General features: G+C 42.7%; 1 protein-coding gene across 17 annotated transcripts in view; it reads left to right on the plus strand.

Annotated features, from left to right (window-relative positions):
* LRRFIP1 (LRR binding FLII interacting protein 1) overlaps window positions 1–24,249 on the plus strand; it is a 104,898-nt gene that overhangs the window by 63,550 nt on the left and 17,099 nt on the right. For 5 of the 17 annotated variants that reach the window (XM_083841409.1, XM_083841395.1, XM_083841394.1 and 2 more), the window contains 12 exons: window positions 1,203–1,259; window positions 4,084–4,164; window positions 6,400–6,465; window positions 9,186–9,263; window positions 16,312–16,344; window positions 17,602–17,727; window positions 17,962–18,033; window positions 20,297–20,467; window positions 21,423–21,515; window positions 22,015–22,107; window positions 23,291–23,383; window positions 23,856–23,997. In XM_083841409.1, the coding sequence (XP_083697535.1) occupies window positions 1,203–1,259; window positions 4,084–4,164; window positions 6,400–6,465; window positions 9,186–9,263; window positions 16,312–16,344; window positions 17,602–17,727; window positions 17,962–18,033; window positions 20,297–20,467; window positions 21,423–21,515; window positions 22,015–22,107; window positions 23,291–23,383; window positions 23,856–23,997 (1,105 nt within the window). Of the gene's footprint in view, window positions 1–1,202; window positions 1,260–4,083; window positions 4,165–5,399; window positions 5,445–6,399; window positions 6,466–9,185; window positions 9,264–16,311; window positions 16,345–17,601; window positions 17,728–17,961; window positions 18,034–20,296; window positions 20,468–21,422; window positions 21,516–22,014; window positions 22,108–23,290; window positions 23,384–23,855; window positions 23,998–24,249 lie in introns of all 17 variants that reach the window. The other 12 variants (XM_083841398.1, XM_083841403.1, XM_083841405.1 and 9 more) reach the window with 5 other exon arrangements.

Below are 24,249 nucleotides of genomic sequence, written 5' to 3' on the forward strand. Positions count from 1 at the left end.
CCTTGTCTTATGAGCTTTTGCATCTCAGGGGGTTTCTAAACTTGTTTAATTCTTTCATGAAAGCCACTGTGTAGCATATGATTTATACGTATTGCTTGAAAATTGATTCGTAATTGGCTTAGTGGGCTTTCATTTCAGGAATACAATACAATTTAGACTTAAGTTTAACTTGGAATAGAAATTCCAATCAAATTTCCACTTTAAACAAACAAACAACATCATGGAGAACTTGCTCATTTTTAATGTTAAATAAACTAGGTTTTGTTGTTTAGTGATATCAGGATGGGGACTTGGCTGAGAAATCTGAGCTTTTAATGCTATCTTTTGAGGTATTTTGGGTCTATAATGACTTCTTCAAACACTGTGTTTCCAGACTAAGAACAATCTATGTTGTATTGATTTTTTTTATTTATTCCCAACCTGCTGCCCTGCTCTTATTGACTTGAAATATCCTGCCCTGCTTGTAAATCACTCCTCCTGAGCACATTTGTGTCTCCTATGTTCAGAGAAAACTCACACATGACAACAAATCAGGCTGCTGAGCATGGCAGAGGACAGCTGAACCAACTAAAACTCCTTGTTGGTCTGTGGGTTGCCATACGAAATGCTGGGATGTGGCAGATGGAAAATTAAACCCCCCGGGCTGGGGTTAATTTTGATGTGATTTGGGAAAGCTAAAAAAAGATTTCATGCAGCATCGTATGTCTCCTAAAACGAGTTTCTTTATCATATAAACTTAAAATTAAGTTTTTAGCTATAATCTACTGCTTTCTAATTGCTTAGCTGCCAGAGGTATTAGTAACTACAGTTTTAAATGTATTTTATTATCCTCTCATCCCTAGTGTTCCCTTTTCATCCTGTGTTCCCTTCCCCAAAGAGTTTGAAGAGGTACAGGTGTTATAGAGCAGTAATAATAAGGGAAGCAGAAGTTTCTCTTAACAAGAAGAAAGAAAAGGGTCAAAAAAGGCAAGCAGGAGTATCCTTGACATTTTTGGCTGGCTTACAGATAGCAACAGACACAAATGTTCATATCCTTGTGTTTGAAAGCATGACCTAGTTCTGCACTTCTCCTGTTCCTGGTGTATCTTTGAAAAGCTCTGTCCCTGCCTTTGCTCCTCATAAATGATGGCTATTGTAAAAACCTGGCTTTGGGGTCTGCATCAGTTTTCTCTTTTTTTCCTTTTCCTTTCTTTCCACGACAGACTAATGGTTATGAGGAAGACGTGTATGGATCGTCCCAGAGTAGAAAATCTAGCAGGGTTAGTAGCTGATTTATGTTGCTATACAATCTGTCGCACTGTTTAATGGGATTAAATCTAATTAGCAAATTCTTTTCTGTGGTAAAGCAGGTTTTGCCTGTCTTGCATGTTGCGGCTTTTGCAATTTCAGACACAGAGGTGCAGCAATAAGCTGTTTTAAAAATAAAAAATAGAAAAATTAGGCTATGAGTGGGGCGGGAGGCGTCTGAGTTTGGTACAAATAGGACTTGGAAGCCAGAATTGCCTAATTTGTCACAATTCAGCCTTACCCAAATTTGATTACCAGCAATATTTCAATATTTTGAATGTATTACCCTGGCACAGAGGGTTTCCGTGTGCTGTGAACCAGTGACTTTCCCAGCTCCTGCAACATGCCCAAATCGTGCTCCAGCACAGGGGCTCCCAAGCCGCAGGGAGTATTGCACATGCCCAGAGCACTTGGTCTTTAACGTTTTCCCCAAATTCATGTTGTTTATGTGAAGTTTGCTTAACACAATACTTTTTTTCCTTTATAAACCGTATCCTAGGGTTTCTGGCAGCTCCCCCGGAGGTGAACAGCCGGTGGTGGTGTTCCTACTTAGCTGTGCACCGCTGATGTGCTTCATTTCCAGAAATATTCCCGTGAAAAAAGCTTAATGATTAACTCCATTGTGTGCACGCACGTGGCCCACGGTGTTCCCTTCTGTTCCAGCACAAGGGTTTTGTGGCAATTACAGGAACTGATTGTCCTGCTCTGTGAAATGTCAGGTTATGGGCAAAATCTTTCAAGGTACTGTTTCAAGCAGACCCTCTTTGGGGGCAGGAAGGGGAACTGCTCTGGGCTTTTTGCCTGGCAGAGGAGGCTACAGTACAGAGCCTGTTGATCTTTATGCTATCAAGACTTTGAAAGCAATATTAAGGGTATGCAGACTGAAGCTCTGTGTTCAGGGGGGAAATAATGTGCTTTTATAAGACTTCATTTAGCTAAGTGTCTCAGCAGGCTTCAATGGGTTACTTGGTAAACGTGAAGTTACACGGGCACTTGTATAAATAGTGAAACGGGACCGTGTACTTTATGTCTATTTAATTTGTGCTTCCATGTGGTTTTGTGCATTTAGCTTGTGTATGTGGCTAGGAGAAAATGAAATACTGTTGCTTAAGCTCTTAAGAAAACAGCGTGTCCTGTTGTTGGCACTCTTGCTGAACTGTTTTGAGTTCAAGGAACTTTATTGCGCAGTGCTTCTGACAAACGGTGTTCTTACTCCTTGGTGACATACTCCAGAGCTCTGCGTACTGCTCAAGAGCAAAATATCTGTAGGAAAGTCATCCAGGGAAAAGAAGTGGGTTGGTTTCCACTGAAATAATTTAAAATCCTCTTGGCATTAGGGTTTGTAGCGTGGAGGCTTCACTGTATGTAGAGCAGAATTATGGCAGCATCGTTAGCTCCTTGTTTTCATTACTAAGTGTAACTCAGATTAATCTTCATTTAGAAGGTGAACGAGAGTTTAGAGGTGACTTGGAATAGCTGAAAATCCCAAACCAGTTGTTGCTGGTCTGGCTGACATTCACCTTTAGGACTGCTCTCTCCAAAAGCCCCAAACCTCACTTAAGGTTGACAAAGTGACAACAGAAAGGCTGAGAAGAGGCAGAGCTTTAGAGTTTGGGAATCGCTGAGCCTGCTGTCAAAGCTGTTTCCAACCTTTTAGAAAAATGGAGCAACGTGTGCCTTGCGATCTGTCTGCCTTTGTACCTAGGGCTTGCAGGATCGTGGGTTCATTCCTTGGAAGTGAGCAACACCCTGTGCATAGGTTACAGGTTCTCTAGGTAGGAATGAAAATCATTTCTTTAAGCTCAGGACAGTGTGCTCAGATTTCTTCTGAGCGAAAGCCTTACGTCACAGGAAGGATAATGAGGTAGGAAGAGACCTAGCTTTTTGAGGCTGGCCAGTTAGCCATCCTTCCTGTTTGCCTGCAGGTGTAGTGTTTAATCCACACATCTGTTTGCCAGCAGTGACAGACATCCAGCATCAAGAGCAAAGAGGTTTCTTTAGCTTGCTGCAGTTCCCACATTTGGAAGCAGAGCTGATGTCTGCTTCGCCTCCAGTACTGCTGCTGGGCTCGGTCAGGGCTTGCTGAAAACAGTCCTTGGTTTGCAAATATGAATATCTGTGCACCTTAAAAATTGATGTTTAAGGCAACTTAAGTTGTTCATGGCATATCGTTGCCTAAAAAAAAATCCTGTAAAGCAGAAACCTGTTTTTTTTTAGGTATGGTGCATCCAGTTCAGAACGAATGATGCCTGAAAGATGACGTTCCCAGTTTACCTGTTTGTAAAAACAGGTGTTGTCAGACAGGCACTGAAGTCAAACAGCCGTTGGAAGCATGCTGATAAACACAGCTCCACTTAGCTCAAGTTACGATGAACTCTATCCATGTTTTGGAGAACATGCCCATCTTTTAAGCCCCCCCAGACCATCCCCTTACAGCATGTTGTCTTATGGGCTGCAGTGGTGGAAGGGAGGAAGGAGCTTGAGGCTTTGAACCGTTCAATGGAAGACAAATCAGACAGGTATCCTGTGCATAAGGTGCTGTAGGGATGGAGGAAGGCTCTGTCTGTTGTAAGGAAATCTCTACTTCACAAATAGAAAGGGCACATGGTTTTCACATGTCCTCGTATCTTTAATACAATTTCCTTAATGCATTTATCTTCTTTTTGCATCAGTGAGGACTGACTTCTTGCTGTTTATAAGCTCCTAATGTACTTTTTGCTCCCCACTTAAAGGAGTTTGAAGTCCTTCGTGTTACTAAGCTGAGTTCTGAAGGTTTTTTGTTTGTCGTCAATGCAGGCTTCCTACTATCCCGACCTGGGCCTCCACAACACTGGCTATGCTTCCACATCTCAGCCTTCCTCCCAAAACGGAAATTTGGTCTGTTGCCCCCTGGTTTTACCTGGCCTGGACTTCTTGTTCTGATTTCATTTGGAGAATACAACCTCTTGTGCTTAGGAGCAAATCTGGACCAATTGTCAAGAGTCTTTGTAGCTCTTCTTAATAAAATTTCAACAACCAAAAAAGAAATCCCCAGACTGAAAAAGACCTTTTGTTTAGGGTTGGAGCGAGTAATGGAAAGCCATTTTCAAATGGGCGGAAAGTTTTCCTTTGGTGCTCCTCCCTTTCCTACAGTTACTTTGCTTGCTTTTGGCCTAAATTGGGCTGGAAAAAATAAGGGAAATCTAAATTGACTCAAGTTCCTTATTCTATCTGGGGCAACTTCTCTGCTCACCTTGTCTGTCAGGCAAGCTTAAGGAAGTTAAGATAGGACAAGCAAGCAAATCACAGACGGCTGGAGGAAAAACCCAAAGCTTTGAAGTCACTGGTGAGGTTGGATTGTCCTCTGCACGTGGCTGGAGCCTGTGCAACCTGTCCTGCCTGGTGGGATGGGGGACCTTGGACCCGTGGTGCCATCGGGTCCGTGGTGTCTCCAGGCCCACCATGTGGTCCCCACTGGCATGGGATCGGGGTGGCTTGTGGGAACGTGCCCCTGCAAGCCGGGCACTGCTGCTGGAGCATTGCCTGCACATACTTACAGCACCGTGTGTGCTTTCCGACCTGAATCCCTGCACCTTGCAAGTGATGAGCACTAACAAATCACCTGGGGTATGGTGTGCTGAGCTGAGTATCCGTAACTTGGTCCTGAGCAACTTGGGTTTTCTCTGCCCTTTTGGTCAATAACAAAATCTGCAAGAGGTGATCTTAGAGCTGCGTGGAGCACTTACAACGTGTATCTTCAAACCCTTCTGTCTGTGCACGTAGCTCTTTTTCTGCCTTTGGTTGAAGTGAGGAGAAACACCCTGTCTGCTGCACACAAATGTGTCGGAGATGATAACAACTTAACCTACAATGAAATTACGCTCCTGTGTTTCTCTATACCGTGGTGTCCTCCCTTCCTGTAGGAAATACACGTCTGCTTGGTATTCTTAGTCTGTGCGAGAAGAGATCTAATGCTTCTATGGCACAGCTGACTAATATTCTTTATACTGGGTTTCCTTCTGTTGTAGTGTTTTAATCCTAGTCTTCTACCAGGATTGTTAATTCTGCTCTAGGCCTCCTGTTTTATGTTCCATTTCTATGCAAAAAACCAGTTTTGTGCTTGTCTTCCTCAGCCCTCCTTGCTGTACAGCGATGCCCTGCCAGCCAGAAGTTACAGGGTTTGTTGTGCTACTGCTCTAAACACAAGCACTGAAGCTGCTCACTTTCAGCCATGCCTACGTTGTAACCTCTGTTGTTCTCGTTGGACCCATTTATTTCACACTGGTGCCACCTGTCTGATCCATCCGAGTGCACGTGTGCGATGCTGTTTGTACAGACTGGGGCTTGCTGACCCTTTCCTTTTACTCCCGTTGGCATTGTGCAAGCAGTGCCCGGGGAGGTGTGGTGCTCCTGCAGGCCCCTCTTTGGATGGAGACCTTCGTCTTCATGTTGGCATACTACCCAGGGCAAACAGGAGCAGGCCAGAGAGAGGCAACATCAATTCTTCCTGCTTGTGTAGCAGCTAACAACAATCTGCTTCAAAACTTGAGTAGCCAAATTCCACTGTTCTTGTACAAACTTAAAACCCGAGAGAAGCTCATTTAAATTCTCACCACTTAAAGGCAGAATTTCCTCCTCCCTCTGTATTTCCCGAGCCAGACACTTTCAGGGTAAACTGGAGGCGGATGGCTGTCTTAAATATGCATCTTCCTCCATTTATATGAATTTGGTAAATTGGCTACTAAGTGAGGTTCATCTGGCGTGAGTTTTTTCCCATATTTTACAAGCTCCAGAAATGCAAATCAAACCCATTTCAACAGCTTAAGAATTGATGTTGCCGTTTTGGTCAGAGGTAACGTTACCTGTTGAACCGGCAAGTGGAGGAGCTGCTGGAAATGCATGGTGGTGTGGTGGATGGGGGGCACTGGGGATCTGCACGTGCCTGACGGAGCTCCCCAGCTCGCTGACTTCAGCTCTGTGAGTTCTTCACTTGCATGGTGCTTGTGGTTGCATGCGGGCGACGTCCCCGTACTTGCACATGCTGTTCGTTTTCCCGTGCCCTGCACCTTTTGAATTTGCAAAACCAGAAAGTAGGTCTTCCACTCCTGTTCTGACTCTGTCTTTTAATTGTAGGCGTCTGTGTATGACGAGAGCGTTTACAGTGGGAGCCGTCGGTATAGTGCCTCTAGCTCTCGTGCTGTAAGATGTTTTCTGCATTTCCCTGTTGTCGTGTCTCTGTCCTCCAGAACCCCTTTTTAACAGAACGCAGACTTTTCTGGGCTGAGGAGCATTTAAGATGGCCTGTGACAGGTCGCAGCCTGCTGTAGGAACAAGCACTGTTATCATCAAATCCTAAATCCTGACCCATGCCTTGCCAAGACCTGCTCCGGATGGCTCAGGCAGGGCCCAGCCCGTGCAGCCAGGGCAGCTCAGCTCTGCCTTTTCACTTTGGTTTCCTGATAAATACCTTGGAAAGAGCCCAGAAAGTCCCTTCCCTCTCTGAGACTTTGTCTTCTGCAAACGGGGATTTATGTAGGTTAAAAAAGGAACCGGTTCCCCAGCGCTGCTTCATTAGCATGAAGTGCAGGAGCCGTGTGAACGTACGGCTTGCTTGCTTTTGTCACTGGGGTTTATATCCCGGAGGGGTATAAAACAAACCACCAAGACCCGAGCAGCAAAAAGCCCCCAAAACAAAGCAGTGATGTTAATTTAATTTAAAAAAAAAAAAAAGTTACACTTTTGTTAGCTTGGAGGAGGAAACCAACTTTGAAGAATGCTCCCTAAGCCCCATGTTCATGAGTTGTGCCGTGTGTGCTGCTGCTGATCTGAAGCGCCACATTGCTTTTTGGTTCACAGCGGTGCCTTGTTTGTGTTTCTGGCTGTCTTGTAAAACTCATTGATAATTATCTGTTTGGGCTGTTTTGGCAGCCTGCAGTCCCGTGAATTTGCCGTTTACACCACGCTGAGCTGGTTGTAATCCTCTGTTTGTACGGGCTGTCTTCCTGTGTTTTCCGTAAGTCTCTCAGAGGCCCAGATGATTCGCTTCTGCTTTGGGGAGAAATCATTTGCAGCGGGCTCTGAGCCCAAAAGCTGTTTGAAGACTTTTTTCCCGCCCCTGTCAGCGGTCTGAGCAGGGAAGGCTGCGTGAAGGCTGGTCCCTGCTCCCCTTCCCCATCCCACTGCTGTGCCCCTGATGCTCTGGAGCCTGGGCACGGTGCAGCCTCTTCCAGCTCCTGGTGCCTGCCCAAGGAAGAGCTGGGCTACGAGGTTTTTGCCTCGAAGGGAACTGCAGTGCTTCCTTTGTTTTTTTTTTAAGGTCACAAGCTCGTGGCTTCGAAGGAGGGCAAAGAGGGGCTTCAAGTTGAATTGGCTCTGATTTGAAAAAAAGGGGTGACCTGTGGGACACAGGGCCAAATTTTGCTTATTCTCAGCTCCGATGTGAAGCTCAGCAGCTCAGGTGTGTGGAGCTGATGTCACTTGGTGCAGGACAGCTAAGGACGGGGCTCGGCCACCCTCCTTCCTGTTCCAGTGGCAGGAACCGAGCTGGTGGCTGCACTGCAGCCAGGGCTATGTCCTGATTCCTCCGGTACCACTTCTTGGTACTGCAAGCTTAATTTTCATTTATAATGTGCTGCTTTCTTAGCGTGGTTAAAGATGCTGAATCAGTCCTCCAGTAGCTGGTGGGGACCTGGGTGTCTCGTGGCAGCTGGGGAGTTTTGGGGGATTCCCGTAGCGGCCAGGTAGCTCAATGGAAGAAACCTTAAAAAAGGGTAAGATAATACATAACAACAGTAAAAGAGGTCTTCAGATCGCAGTGTTGTCATGTCCCAGAGACAAATGACTGAAATAAGCTCACCAAGGTCATCAGCAACACAGCTGAAGTTGCCGAGGAGTTCCTGGCCCCGAGCTGCCTCCTTCGTTGTCTCCGTGCCAGGTTCTGCACGAGCTTTGGTGCACTGACATGGCCCTTTGTGAAGGCTACGTTCACAACTGCCTTGAGGTAGCAGTAATAGGAAAAATAACCTGTCCAGTAAACATCCAGTGACTTCTTTAATTCATGTCTGTTCTGAATGAATCAAACTTTATACAAGCTCATGCATTTTTCTATAAAATATATTTAAGCACAAGATTGATTGCGAAGCTGCTGCTCTGACGCCTGTGAAAATGCAGGGAGTGGTTCTAAACTTACTGCCACGATAAGTCCCAGGACTGTGTCTCTGATGCTTTAAACTTTCATTTCCCTTCTCTGCTCCCACTGCGTTGTGACCTCAGGAAGCAGAGCAGCGTGTATGCGTTTCTTGCCCTTGTCAGCCCCAGCTCAGCCGCTCTGCTTTGCCCCAGCGGTCAGATACTTGCCTGTAAGGACTGAAAGGCTTCCTTTGGCAGCAGAGGAGGGCTGCGGGTGCTGCGAAGTCAGGGGGGTGTTCAGTCTCTGAGATGGGCTCTGTTTGGACTCTAAGCACGACATAGATGAGATGGTTTTTGCTTTGGCTTTTAGAGCATAGATTTATTTTATGTGTGCAATGTTGAAGAACAGGAAGAAGGCTCACCAGAGAACCTCAACGGTCCTGCAGAGTAGTAGGATCGAGCCTTTTGTGTACCAATTGAGAGGTTTCTGATTTGTGACTGCTATCTTAAGATATTTAAATAAAAATTACTCTTTGTTCTGATGTTTCTTGTATTAAATCAAAGCTCTTTACTTGGTCCATCAGCTAGAAGTACTGCTTGCCTTATTTTTTTAAATTAACATCTGAAGTGTCTGTTCTCTGACCTTTAACTGCTCTTCCTTTGTTCAGCTGCATGTAACCATTTTCGTAACTAACTTCAGATGCAATGCTCTAACTCCTCTCTTGCTTCCTTTCCCAATCCTAATTCTTTTCTCTCTTCTCTGCTTGCTGTTCCTGGTTCACCTGCGGCAGCCTTCAGAGTACAGCTGCTACCTTGGGTCAGGATCTCGGGCATCTTCAAGAGCCAGCTCTGCTCGAGCCAGTCCGGTGGTGAGCTCCTCTGTTTTCTTTTGTTCCTAAACTGCTTAATTTCTGTTCTTCAAGGTCTTTTCTGTACAAAAGGGTCACTGTCGCTCATAAGACTGTTTCTTGCTGTATTAATTGGGCTATCTAGGCTATGCTAGGGACAAAGAAGGATGAACCAGATGAGAAATTTCAAAAAGGAATTTAAAAATTAGCAGTCACGCGAACCTGAAGTGTACCTCTACTGTAAAAACACAGGTATTTGTGTAGAAATTATTGAGCTTAAAGTACATTGGCAAGCATTTTGTGCAAAAGATTGCACACTGTTGATGGGTAGTGCTCTATGTCACTTGGCTATGAAAATCAGGAAGCCCTAAATCTTCCTGCAGCCTTCAGGTTTCTCTCTGTTCAGCACTATTTCGGTGTGGTGTTGCTGCAGGGCTATCCGGAGGTTGGATCTGAGCATGTTTGTTGGACTGTAGCTTACCAGGCACCACAGTCTAGCATCGTGAAGTGCTAGAAGTGGGAGTCGGACTTGGCATCGTGAAATCCCAAGCAGTCAAGGATGAGCAGGGCACAGATGCTAAAGGTTTGTCCAGCTCCTGTGACTGTAGGTAACCAAGACAAGATTTTTTTCCCTGCTTTTTACTGATAGAAAGCACTCACCTTCTATTTTTCAGTGGTGTATCGCTGTTTTCTCTTCTTCCATTCAGGCATTTACACCTCTGAATATTTTGTTCTTAGTTTCAGAGCAAGGCCTGATAGCGTGGCGACAGCTATCAGTACGTTGTCTTTTACAGAAAACCTGCAGCTTACAGTAAACTAGTCTATAACAAGTTAATCTTCCCTAGAAAGTGCCTTTTGAAGTGTTGCACTGTTTCAGTAAGGTGTCCCAGTGTCCCAGCAGCCTTCCTTGTAGTGAAGTGTTAAAGTGGTGGTTCTCCAGGGACCTGTTGCGGATTGCCTACCACATCCCCAAGATACAAAGAGATGAAGAGGGCGATACCATAAATTAGTACGCGCAATGTGCCTCTTCACTCATAACGTCCCATTGCGGTGGTTGCTTTGCTGAGGAGCTGGAACTTCAGTGCTGTAAATGTTGCCTTGAGGAGTAATTAAAGAGGAATATCTGGATACCCGAAGCTACGGCAGCATGCAGCAAGGTAAGGTGCAACGTGGAAATCCAGAGCATGCCTCTTCAGTAACACCCGGTCCGCAGTACCAAGCTGCTTTGTATCTGATGTCCCCCGTCACATTTGTCATCGGGCAGGGAGCAGGGAAGCCTTCAGCCCATCAAGCAAGCCCAGTCTTTTTGGGGGAGAAAGATGCTGAATGAACTGGGTTGAGCAAAAGCAAATGGAACTGATAGAAAAGCGCTGAAGCGTTGGTCTTCCTTAAAGGCAAGGGTGCATCTGCTTTTTAATTTTTTTTTCAGGATTTTTATCAGGTAACATATGGTAGCTGGTGAGATAAAAATAAATCAATATTTTAATTAGTCCCTGAGTCTGAGGGAGCTCTGAGTTCTTGCAGTATGTATCTTCTGCTTTACCGCAAGGCAGAACATGGAAGTTCTTCCTAAATGGCCTTGCAAACTGAATTTCAGTTATCCCCAAGGCAAAAAATAATTAGAATAACCAGGGATTTATTTCATTAAAGACCTTTAAGTGTAAGACTTGGGTACCTTTACATTAACATTGGCTTCCACTGTGTGTGTTTTGTGTTCAGCCTGAGTCATTAGTGCAGGTTGCTTGTGGCGAGAACAAAATGCAGCTTGCCCCTTCTGGGAGCTGTAGGGGATTTTGTCGTGTCATTCTCTGCTTACGACTTGGCCTGGCTGCATGCACGTGGGTGGGGAAGGCTGGCTGTGTCAGCGCGGAAATGGGAGAGGCACCAAGCTGAGTCTGGGCTGCAAGGAGATGACAGGCACCCTTATTTTCTTTTTCTTTCTTTTAATCAGCGCTTTATGGCGGGGTGTGAAGAGCTGCCGTTATTCCTGCGGCCTCGAGGGGCAGAGCGTTAACGTCAGCAGGTCTGAAAAAAGGCACAGGGCTGCAGAGACATCAGTCCTCCAAAAGGTTCAGGGCTGTAGGGACACCCTGCCTCCTCCTACGAGGCAGCATGAACCTAGTACCCTACAGCCACTGTAGCTTCACTGCGAAGCCACCTCCGAGTTACCGCACTAGGTCACTGCAGCACCTCCTGACTCCCATTTTTATTTGTTCCACCTATACTAAGCAGTGCCTCTTCCCGTAACTCATGGTAAGGAATCGCTTGCCTTGCCTTTGAACACACAATTCAAGGCGTTTTGATAACGCTTCCAGTGGTGTGCTCGGTCTTGGCAGGAGGGTGCTGAAATTGAGCCCTGTCTTCTCAGCTGGCTTAGCAGTGTATCGCTGCCACTCGCACCGTCCCAAAATGTAATCTGCTCCGGTTGCCTAGAAGAATAAAGGCCTCCTTGGACAGCCACAATAACTTCTGAGTGGAAAAATGTGATTGTTTTGGTCTGTACCAGTATTTAATATCGCCAGCCCATAAAAATGAGCTGTTCCCTCCCTTGATATATCAAGCCATATGCTTTCATGGTTCTGCTTTATATATCCTCTGGCATTTACACACTTAGAGATTTGACTCCAAGTTTACTTCGTAAAGGGCTGGCGGAGGAGGAGGGAAAGGGGAGTATCTGTTGGGTTGAAAAAGCTGGATTCCCAACAAGCTTATGTCACTTGGTAGTTCGATAGTTTAAAAAAACTCTATCTACTGTAATAAAAATTAGGAGTGCTTAACACTTGAAGGTAAATGATTTTGTTTGTGGGCATTATGGGGCAGAAAACCAAAACTGAACAGTTCCCTAGCTTGATTAACTGTCATGAGAAATTAGATGTACAGAACAGAGAACTTTTCAGCCTAACTTTCTAAATTAAAGCCTATGATATCCTGTCACTCCAGCCCTTAAATCTTTTTTCAGAACCGTTTCTCCCTCTGTCACTGTAGCTTTTTAATGACCAGAAGTCCTACCTGCTGCACGCAGCTTTGCTGACTTGTATTCTCGTCTGTGCTGTGCTGTTTGTAGTACAGTAAAGGCCAGGAAGATGCTTAAACACAACATGTAAATACACCTGCCTCAACTTTGCCGTTTGATTTTTGATGCAGTGCCTAAACATTTTTCCCATTATTCCTACCAGTAATTGCTGTCTGCTGCCTTTGCACCTATAGCAGATACGTGGATGTGTCAAGTTTAATATTTAAGCATTATACTTGCTATTAAGTGCATATCTTGGGACTACTGAGAACAGCATCAGTCCCTCCTGTACAGATGGAGGTAAAGTTTGTGCCTGAGCTACTGAGATGAGCTTTTTAATGCGAACTGCTGGAGGTTTTTTTCCTTAAATCAGTAAGCCAGTAGCAAAAAGCAAGCATTTCTGTATTTGATATAGAGTCATAATGTGAAGATTTACATTAGGCTTGTATCCTGTAGCACTGGAGCGAGGATTTGCTGTGGTGCTACCTTGCATTTTGGCAACCGATAAGTTTGTTTAAGCAAGGAGCTTCGGCATAACACTCGTCCCTTAGCTGAGGATACAGGTGACAAATCCACTTTAGACCTGACAAAGTTCAGCAGTGTATTTCACTGCTGGCTTTTAAAGGCTTATTGCTGGTGTTAAGGTGGCTCTTGTGACTGGGAGAGCACGCAGGAGCCCTGTGCTGCTGGGTGCCCCAGCCAAGCTCACCGAAGGGGTAAAACTGTGATTATGTAGGCTGCCAGGCTGCCTGCGGTGCTGCTTTTTTAGTTCCCATTTCTGCAGATACCAGCCTCTGCTCAGCACTACCCACCGCAATAACTTTTCTGTGGTGTGGGCCAAGTTTTCATTTCAAGAGCAGGAAACGATCTTAAATATGTCACAACAAAGACCTTGCTTTTCTGAGGAAGCTGATCTCGGGTTAAGATCCTCTCTGGAGCTGAACAGTGACAGCTGCATGGCTGTTGTTCCAGTAACGGAAGTTGTTCCAGTACTGGAGCACGCATGCAGCGCTGCACAGCAGCAACAATCTCATATTTAGCTTCCCTCAAGCTTGCTTTAGGAGGCTGGAAGCTAGACAATGTGTTCTAGAGTCCTGACTCTTGCTTTGACTTCAAGATCCACATTTTCTCTCTCCTGCGTGCAGCTGGGATGCAATGCAGGACTGTCCGCGGGTGTCAGGTCTTCGCAGGGGGTGCTGGAGTCAGATTTTGGCCTGGGTAATCCCCTAGTGGAAAAGAGCCTCAAGGGTTAACCTGCCCGCGGAGTAGGGAGAAACACTTTTTAAAACATTGTCCTAAAATGTTTTTATTATCTAGGAAAAATAGGCAATATAGCCTTATATAGACTGGTAGGATTCTTTTGCTCTTGTTAAATTTCCAGCTGCGGTAAGCCTCTGATAGTGCTGACGTGACGGCAGCATGGCTCGGGTTTTAGTCTGAAAAACTTTCAGAAGAGGCTGAACTCATCCCATCGTACTTATTTTTGCAAAGAGCAACCTAGTGCCCTTGCCAAAACAAAGATGTGCATGCCGGAGTTCCTCTGAAACTTGCATCCTTTACCTTCATTTTTATACACCAAAGTACAAAATGCCCAAATTGTTGGCAAGGAAGAAGGTAATGCAAAAGGACGATGTTCTCTAAATTAAAGGTTGTGTATCATTAGGTGAATTCCTTTTCTAGCAAGTATTCTGTTAGTCCTTTAGATTTTGATATGGAAAACAAATTAAGGGCTACACTTAGTACTGTGAGAGCAGAGAGGTTGTTTTCAGCCTAATTGCTACAATATTCCTTATCGCATGTTTATGCGGAAGGTAAACATTTTGGATCGTAATTTTGTGTGGCTTCAAATAAAAATAAACATTTATTCGTGAACTTTCTTTGATTTCTTGCTGGGTCAGATGCCACAGGTCTCCTCGGAGAGTGGCTGAAGGCTGAAAACCTGGGGTTCCCTCTGGTGGCTGAAAAAGAGAGCACAATTTCTCTCTTCTGTGGAGTGATGCTGTCACTACATTAATCTAAGAAAGAGCAGAATGAAAGCTACACAAAACATTCATATAAAACAGATCAATTTTTTAAACGTTAACATTGAAAGAAATCACCAGTGGTTCTTCCTCTGAGAAGAAAATGAAACGCATGTTTTGTGGCACCAAATAGATGCGTGTAGCAGAGCATCACTGGGGAAAATGAAACCTATAGTTTTTTGAAACCACACCAATTTTAAAAGTCACTTAATACCTTTGAATGACTGCATCCTCAGAACTGCTAAAGGTTGTTTTGCAGTGAAGGTGCAGCAGGCTTCACAGGTGTGGTAATGAGTGCTGAGTAAAAATACCTACTGTGTGCAGATCTTTCAACACAGTAACTTTAATATTTTCTCCTTTGTAAATGGAAGCTTTTTTCTGACTCAGGTGATGGATAATTAAAATAATATCAAGATTTGTTCTCTTCTGTATCAAAAACATTTTTACATCTACATTCCACAAATAATTTAAGGTAAGTATTTTCAGTTGTGCCCTAAACCCATAACATAGGTTTTTCAAAAGGCTGTGCGTAAATTCCTGGATATAAAGGCCTGTGTGTGTGTGTGTACAGTGCTCTGTAGTAACACACCAATATTAGTACTGCCACAACTTTCTTGTTAAACAGCCCCCTGGTATTTGGCAGGGCCAGAAGGCTGCCAAATCCACCACTCGGAGCTGTCTGGCATGAAATAATAGGGTACCGTGGGCAGTGTGACACATAACAAGGAGGGTCATCCACACGTTGCTCTGTATAATTCAAAGGGGAAAAAAATGATGAATGTTAACTGATTGGAAAGAGGTGGAGGTTTTTGAGTGTTCTTTCAAATGAAATGCGTTAACTTAACCTCAGCAATGCCCTGCCTTCCTCTGGAGCGGACCCGTGTTGGTTTTTCAGTCATTTCACAACCACTGTTCTTCTTAGCTCTTAGGCTCTCTATCTGGGTAAGCCTTTTGTTTTTAAAAGTGTTTTATGAAAGCATCTTGAAGAGATGCCCAGGTTGTGTGTGGGTTTTGCTCTCTCTTCTGAGCATTGAAGTTGTCTTGATTCATGGTAACTTTCTGTACTCCTAAATCCCGCTTTGGCTCTGATTTATTTCTCCCTGGCCAGTGTTAGCGTAGGATCTGTCTTCTGAATCAGTAAATTCCAGTGAAGCGCTGAAGTCACGGACTGGCTGTTTATTTAGACTTTGCACCGGTCCCACACAGAGACTTCAGGGTCAGTTTCTGCAGCCTCGGCCTTGCTGGGATCTTTGCTTGAAGTCAGTTGCTCTTTGACACAAGAAGAGAACACTTAGTGGAAGTCTTAAGCTTTAGACCTTATTTTTCATAGTTTTTTATTCTCCTTTCGGGAGCAGTGCAGGTGCAGTACAGTCCTTCAAACCGAGCTTGATGCCTTGCTTTTGGGAATGGGGGAGGGACATGCTGGTAGGTTTCAGAGGTAGCTGATTTTATTTAAGGTCCATAAAACTGCAGCTTCAAGAAGGTGTCTTGGTCTGGAAACCTCTGCATCCTTCAATTAAACAATGGTATGATCTCTCTACTTGAGTAAATTACTATTTCAAGTTCTTTTGAGGCATAGTTTTAAGTTTTCCTAAAAAAAAAAAAAAAAAAAAAAAAAACATGAAGATAGCATACAGTTGTTCTTATGTAGAGGAAAAGATTTAGGGGTTTGAGTTCACATCCATTTAGGATTTATATGCCTGCATTGTTAACCCACAGATCAACTGTTGTCTTAATGTTGAAATACTATGATGTAGATATGGAAAAATGTGTTCCTCTGTCTTATCTTACAGACCTCGTAGGTTTTCATCAATGCATATATTTCAGGGAGCGATGTACTGCTTGGGAACTTGTGGTGATTTGTCCTGGCTTATGCCCTGAAGTGCTGGCCAGGACATTGCTGGCTGCTTTTTGAGCAGATACAGATTGCTAATGAAAAGTCTCTTAAAGGTTTTAGGAATTCCCCTTCTGATATCATAGTACCTTCTCTTGTGCTTTATTATCTAACGATTCCTTCTGAACCTCTGTTTTACAGATCGAGGAAAGGCCAGAAAAAGACTTTGAGAAGGTAAGAAGGATCTTGTGAATTACTCTGATAAAAGTGCTGCCTTTTTATTTTTTTTAAGGTTAGGTAGAACTTGCAGTGAATTTACAGAAATCTTCTAGGAAGCCTACTGTGGCGCAAAACTTTGAATTATCAGACCTACTACTACTACATTTATTGAACTTTAAACCTATGTGTTTGTTCAGAAGTTGTAACTGACATTCAGCAGCACTTGACTGAAGTTGCTTCAGGCTAAGCCATGTGAATACTGGTTTTGTTTGTAGAGTGTAATTGTAGTACTGCATACAAATAAAAAAAACCAAAGTGATACTGCACTAAGTGAGAAACTGGCTTCACGCAGAACCCTCAGTACTCTAAAAACAGTGTGGCTACTGCTGCAGAGTAAATAAATACAAATGAAAGCAATAAGAATTTGAAGAGTAGTAAGAAACATCCACAAAATATAATAATGCAAGTTCTTAAAAATATCTGGCAAGATGATACTAAGCCCCTAAAGATTTTATCTAATTTAGAATTAATACTTAAATCTAAGCCGTGCAAACTGCTGTTACAAAGATAAGTGTTTACATCTGATTTTCTCATTAGTTTCCCTTGGTGAGTCTTGATCTTCTGATTCTTCATCTTCCTAAGAGGTTATTTAATCAAGCTTGTATCATTTGGAAGTGCAAGGGTTCTTTTCTGGCCTGATTTTAAACCTTCCCCTGCCGAGGAGCTTGCAGGAGCAGAGCAGCAACAGCTCCCATTCCTCTGGGTTTGTTGTTAATACTGAATTCTAATGTTTTCTGTGGCACCAGAGACCAGCTAGGAATTAGGATGACCTAAAAGCCACAGGCTTGCCTCTGGTTGTGTTAGATGCCTAGATAACAACTGCTGTTAGCTGTTCTTTTCACGTTTTAATTTAGGACTGCTAAAGCTAACACAGAAATAATGTAACTCCCAGGAACAACTATACCATTGAAATACAGAAGATGTACAGATATGTTGGGTGTTTGGGTTCTGTTTTAGTTTGGTCTGGGTTGTTTATTTTTGGTTTTGTTCCTGGTTTGGTTGGTTTTTGTCTTGCTGAGGCACAAGGTGAACCTTGGTGTTCCACATCATGTGCTTTACTGGAGTGACTCTTTCATGATGCCAAAGACACAATTAATGTTTTGTCATTTGTCTATATCAGTAGGTCAACAGTCTATGTTATGTGTAATTATTTTTTAAAAATCCATATATATAGGAAAAAAATTACAACCATTTTAAACTGTGTGATTCTAGGGAGCACGGACCGTCTCGAGTTTATCAGCAGCCACGTTAGCTTCTCTAGGTGGGACATCTTCACGAAGAGGCAGCGGGGATACGTCTATCTCAGCAGATACAGAGGCGTCTATTAGAGAAATAAAGGTGAGATTCTTAAAACCAGCACAAACTTCTAGGAATCTTTTAACTATGGCATTTTTTAAACTTCTGTCCAAGAAATTTCATCGTCTGGCGAGGCTTCAGACTAGGATCAGACTGCTTAACCTGTGTGGTAGAAATATTTAAATGAGAGCCTCGAATATGAATAATTCCATATCAGTTGTACTTCTGCCCCTTAGTTTCAGTGACATCATTCACCTTTCTCACCGTTTCTCGCAGGATATCTATGAGTTAAAGGACCAGATTCAGGATGTAGAAGGCAAATACATGCAGGGACTGAAAGAAATGAAGGTACTGCTTTACTGCAGAGTGGAAGTGTGGTAATTAACACCAGCTAAACATTCACAGAGCCAGTGTGAGACCTAGAACTGACCTTGCATGCTTTTCTTCTGGGGGTGGTTGTAAACTGTGTAAAAACATTTCATTAGCTGGAAAAGTAGCTGTCCTGGTGTCTGATTGTGGTGAGCAGTGCTTCTAAGTGTGGACTGAAAGACGGCTGATTACTCTTGCATATCTGTCTTGCTGTTTTGAGAAGGTTATTGTTTTGCTAGCAAATTCAAATTGCTATCTTTTAAATTGTTTTGTAAGGAAAGCTCCCCAAATTGGAAGACTAAATAAAACACGTGGCCTACAGTGCCATGAAAAATCGTTTAAAAGCTCAGATGTTCTACTTACATTTTCTTTTGAAAAGGTCTGGCGTGCCTTTGGAAAGTTGCACATGTGCAGCACTGACTGTCATTTAGGTTTCATCTTTAGATCACAGAAAAGACCCTTAATACTTGTAATAAAATGTTGTGTAAAAAAACTCATCACATGAAAAGCCAACCAATGCTCACAGCAGCCGGCAGGAGGGAAGCACTTAGCACTTCCACAAAGCCATAAATGGATTTTGGTGTGACAACCATGCAGCAGCATAACATCATGTGCTAAGTGAGGAAGAGCATTAGCATTAACATTTTTGGAAAAGTTAATTTTGCAAAGGTATAGGTAATACCAAGCATGTAATGCAACATTTATCGGTGTGAATTACTGTGTGTGTCATCAGCTTAGTGCTGCAACAGGTGCAGTTATTGCCATCTTAAGAGTTGTCAATGGAAAAAAGAGTAACTTGGCCTTTTTTCTGTAAAGCCTGGTTTTTTTTTCCCCCCTGATCAGTGTGTAGCAGATGTAGCAAAATAGTCACACTGCATAAAAAAATTAGGTTTGCATCCCTTGACCTGCCTTTTGTGGTGACTTGTACCTCAGCCACATTGGGTTTCAAAAGTGGTCTTTAATTCTGGCTTTGCTTTGGAGTAAAAGAGTGTGCTTAATGTCCAGGGATAACCCAGTGTGATGGAACCTGATGCTTATAACACAAAACTTAGCATGCTGAAGGAGTTAACTTCTTATTTGCATATACTTCCTTTCCAGCTCATTTCTGAGATTTAATCCCACCACTGGTGCCAAATTCTGACTGCTTTCCTGTGCTTAATATTTCTCATCCTTGAGCTGGAAAGTGCACCAAAACACAATTTGTGCTTAAGGACATGAATTTATACAGGTCCGAAGACAAATTCTCTTATTTGTCAATAGAAATATAAACTAAACCAATTCAGACTTAATTTTTGTGATAGTTTCACCACTCTCATCCCCTGTTCTGTTTATGGAAAGGAAAGGGAAGTATATGAATCTCACCTTTACTTTATGCATCATTCTAATATTGCTGAAGTCCCAAGAGAAACTGCTTGATGTGTGAACTGAAATATCAACGTTTGCCTATTTGCACTGTTTTGCCTACGTACATCCTTTATTTCTGTTTTAAAATCAAACACTGCAAGTTTGACTGCACAGCATGGAAGATGAGCCAGAGCTTTTTGTCATTGTTGTTACAAACCTCTCAGTATCTTACATTCGTTTCATGTTGATGGGGAGGGTTTTCAAGGCAATGGGAGTTGTTTCTTAGAGTGAATTTGTAAAGAGGGAATGCGATATAGGAAACCTAATGAAAAATGATGCATCAGGTCACAAAAACCGCAGCTTTCACTGCAAATCCTAATTCCTGAGTTAGTGTATTGAGTGTCTCCTACCTCACACTGAAAGGATCCCTGAAATTTGTGTGAGCTGGCTGCTAAACCACCTTAGGTTAAAGCCTAGCTCATTAATGATGCACTACCTAAACTGATCTTAAATCAAGGCCAGTTTACCTTTAAAAAAAAAAAAAAATCCAACTTACCATCTTCAGCAGCTGCTTTGAGCTGCCAATGTGCAGGGGCAGGGGGAGGAGGGAGAAGGAAGAAAACACTGAGAAAGCAGGAGCTGAAGCGGCAGAGAACAGGAAGCATTTTACCCATCCTAAGGTAAGGTTTCTTGCTTGTTACCAGAAGGCTTGTGGGAACACAAGGGAGGTTATCCTCACCTTGGGACAGTTGGTAAGGCTCTCCTGCACGTGATTAGCACCGGTTTCAGCAGGAGTGCTCAGGAGGTTTGTGGTTTAGCACTTCGTTTTCTTGTTCAAGGTCTTGGCTGGCAGAGTGTGTATAACTGACCTCTGACTGTGGATGTTTATTCTTTGCAGGACTCTTTAGCCGAAGTTGAAGAGAAATATAAAAAGGCTATGGTGTCAAATGCTCAACTAGACAATGAAAAAACAAATTTCATGTACCAAGTAGATACCCTGAAGGATGCCCTGTTAGAGTTAGAAGAACAGCTGGCAGAATCCAGGAGGCAATATGAAGAAAAAAGTAAAGTATGTATTTAGCTGTGGCATGTTATTGAACTGTGAAGGATTTGGGGAGGGGGCCAGACACCTTTGGGAGAAGCCAGACAAATTACTATTCGAGATTTTTAATAAGTTGTTGCTTTAGTTGCTGTTAAAGTGAGTGGAATAGCAGCATGCTATGTGCTTGTGATCATACAAACAGACTTTTTCATGAAATGTCTGTTCTATAAAGCAATTTCTGAAGAATTAAAGAAATGTTTTATATGGTAAGGTTATGCTGATAGTATCATATGTCCTTTGATATTCCATCTTTGAAGTAAATTCAAAGGTTTTGTTTGGAGTGACTTCTGGAGGATTCCTTTTTTTACTTCCGGAGTATTTTAATGCATGAAGCTCCCTTCAGAATAGAGTTGTGCAGCTTACATAGTTCAGGCAGCTACGTGGCTGAGTGCTGAATTGTTTTTTGTGAATTCAAATTCTCTAACACCTAGTGAGTTGGTGTTAAACCTGTGGCCTGCTAGCTTCTCAGAATCGGCTCTTTAGCCTGGGGACATTTCACTATAGCACACTGTGAAACACACAGTTCCTGGAAGATTTGGTAGTGTTTTTTTTGTTTAACTCCTAAATGTCTACCTAACTTGTTCAGTGCGTTATGTCAGGAGAGCAGGTTACATTCCCATCCATTCTTCTGTGAAGTCACTAGGACTTGGGTGTATAAACCATTCACTGGCAGCCTGCTGCTCGAATTGTGAAACTGCCTAAATGATGTCTGTCACTTCCATATTTGGGGGAATAATAATTTCTTGGAAAAACGACAAAACAGACATAAAAAAAAAAAAGTATTCTTTTGGGATTGTAATTAGAAGCATATTCAGGCATTGAATTGTGGCAAGCATTTTCTTTGTGCTAGGACTTTATTTCTTCTGTTTTTCTTGGGTGCTATTTCTGATCAATAAAAACTTCATGAATATTTCATTCACAGGAATTTGAGAGAGAGAAGCATGCTCATAGCATATTGCAGTTTCAGTTCATGGAAGTCAAAGAGGCTTTGAAGCAAAGAGAAGAAATGCTTGCAGTAAGTAACTTCACCTTTTTTTGTTGTTGTGTTGTTTAATGACTTCTTTGATTGGTGTGTTCCCAGTTAGGTGTGTAGAAGGTGAGGCATAGAGAATTTTATTCCCTGCTCAGGTTTCTCACCTGAAGAAATACTCGTGTTTCAGGCCGAACAGGTTTAGAGCTGACTAACAGAAATAAGACTCTCATAAGTATTATCTGAAGATAGATTTCCTTTTTGCATTGTCCATAATGTGAAATAAGCTGTGTTTTCAACAGCCGTTAGTGGAGATGTAGAGGAAACATGGAACTATCTAACTTCGTAAGTCATCTTTGAATAGTAAGATTGTCTTCAGAAGTGTAGCTTTAGCTGAGATGTCAGAAATCATGAAATTGTGCACGTAGATAACCTTTTACTTCAGCACCTGACTTTTTTCATTCTTTGGCATCACTGCAATCTTGACCATCTTTGTTAACCTGTTACCTGCTTTCTGTCTTCTTCTTTTGCTCCTGTCTCTCAGGAAATCCAACAGCTGCAACAGAAACAGCAGAGCTATGTCAGGGAAATTTCTGATCTTCAGGAGACAATAGAGTGGAAAGACAAAAAAATAGGGGTAGGACTGTCAACTCCTGAAATGTGTTCAGAGTGGCGTTGTGTTCTTGAGCTGATACTGCTTTTGTAAAACCTCACAAAGAAAATCCTTCTCAGTGGCTTTGCTTGGTGTGGCTGTCTTAGTATATTACCAGTGAACTAGCAAATAGTAAACTTTGTCCTTGTTCAATAATATAAAATCCAAGAAAAACTTAGCAGCTGGTCAGATTTCAAAACCTGGGATAATTTATCTGCTGTGGTGCTCCATTTGTGTATGCTATATCGAGAAAGGAAGTGCTATTTGTAATGCAGTTCCATCAGCACTGACTTTTTGCTTATTCAGATTTAATCTGCAGACTGAGCAGAAACTGGAGTGTGATTACGAAGTAACAGAACTCTTTATGGCCTTTGGGGATGAAAGTCTCTAATGTTCTCTTGTTTCTCATCCTTTCCCACCACCTCCTGTCAAAGCCAAATGGAAACCCACTCTTAAAGAAAACCATGGCTTTCTTTTCAACAACAAACACTGAAGACTTTCTGAACTTAGAAGGGGAAAGAAATCTGGCAGTTCATACGTGTTTGTGATGTCCAGTAACTTCTAGCAATTTGAAACTAAAGTGTGTGATTTTAGTTACTGTGCGTTTATATAGAAATATCAGGAGGTTCAGTACTAAAATTTGCATTTGCACATGGTACATCCCAAAGTTTTAAGTTAGCTTATTGGCAGTTTTCTGGTTAATTGAAATGTGCTGCACCTATCACAGTAACCCATGAAATTAACAGGCCATAATAGACTATTAAAATGTCAGGCTTGCTTTCATGCTCTTCTGTTAGCACGTGGGACTTGTGTATTCAGCGTGTACGTTGGATATGAATTAACTCATCCAGCAGATAAGAATGGAAAGTGGGTCCTCCTTTGAAGGATCTTTCGTGAAGGCTCGGGCTTTGAGTGTCTTCAATAGGAAGTCCTGGGACTGCCTGATTATTGAATAAGCTGTGAATTTCTTGGATTTGAGGCTTATCTGTGTGTATGTAAGCTCGATCCTTTAATCTGTGAACTTTACCTTTTTCACACATGCCACTTCCATGAATCCCTGAATATCTTAAATCTGCTCATTCTTGTTTACACTTGCTTTTCATGCTCTTTACTTGTCTTCCTTCCTTTCTTCACATCTCCTCGCCCTCTGTTTGTGTTGGGAACTCAGGCGTTAGAGAGGCAGAAAGATTTCTTTGATTCCCTAAGGAGTGAGCGGGATGACCTTAGAGATGAAGTGGTTGTGCTGAAGGAGCAACTGAAGGTATGCAAGAGGAATAAGAAAAACTTGTATTTAACTGCTGACTTTTACCTCCTGTACATTTTTGCAGAAAAATTGAATCTAGCTCAGTACCAAGGACTCTATTTTCATAAGTTGCCAGTTCGGGAATTTTCTGATAGTCCTTCACCCTAATATCTATCGACTGTGAGCTCTTAGCATAGACTGTTATATTCAGTATTAAATTGTTGCTTTTATAGGAGACGCGTCTCCGAGGAACACTTTAAGCAGCAGATTTAAGTTTAAAAATAAATAAAAAGAGCTGGTATCACATGCTTTCTGCGATGCTGGCTAATCAGAGAACTGTAATATTCTGTGCTATTTTCTGACTTCCAGCCATTTTTAATGGAGTGATCGAAGTGGTTGTTTATTCAGAATGTCAAAGACAAGAACATCTGAACAGTTCCTGCTCTTATTGAGCAGCAGGCTTTAAAGCGTTGCTTTTGCTTCTCTGTAGAAACATGGAATAATCCCAGACTCTGACGTAGCTACCAATGGGGAGTCATCTGACATACTTGATAACGAAAGACACTTGGATTCTTCCAAAACTGTTCAAGGCACAGCACAGGCGTTAAAGACAGCAGGGGACGGGATGTTAGGTAAGTGCTGTATATCCTTTCCTATCTTTCTGTCCATCTGTCTACTCATTCATCTTTGCTTGGAGTTTGGGCATTTGTTAGTGGGACAATTAACACATCACGCAGCATGCTACTTGTCGAATCACTTGTGCATCACATCACATATGCATTTTTCTGCTTGATATTTATTATCACTCCAAGTATGTTGTGCAGTTTCCTGCAAAGGCAAACTTCATTCCCCATTCAAGGTGACAAAGGACGAGAATACAAATA

This window comes from Anser anser, assembly GCF_964211835.1.
Source record: "Anser anser genome assembly, chromosome: 6".
NCBI lineage: Eukaryota > Metazoa > Chordata > Aves > Anseriformes > Anatidae > Anser > Anser anser.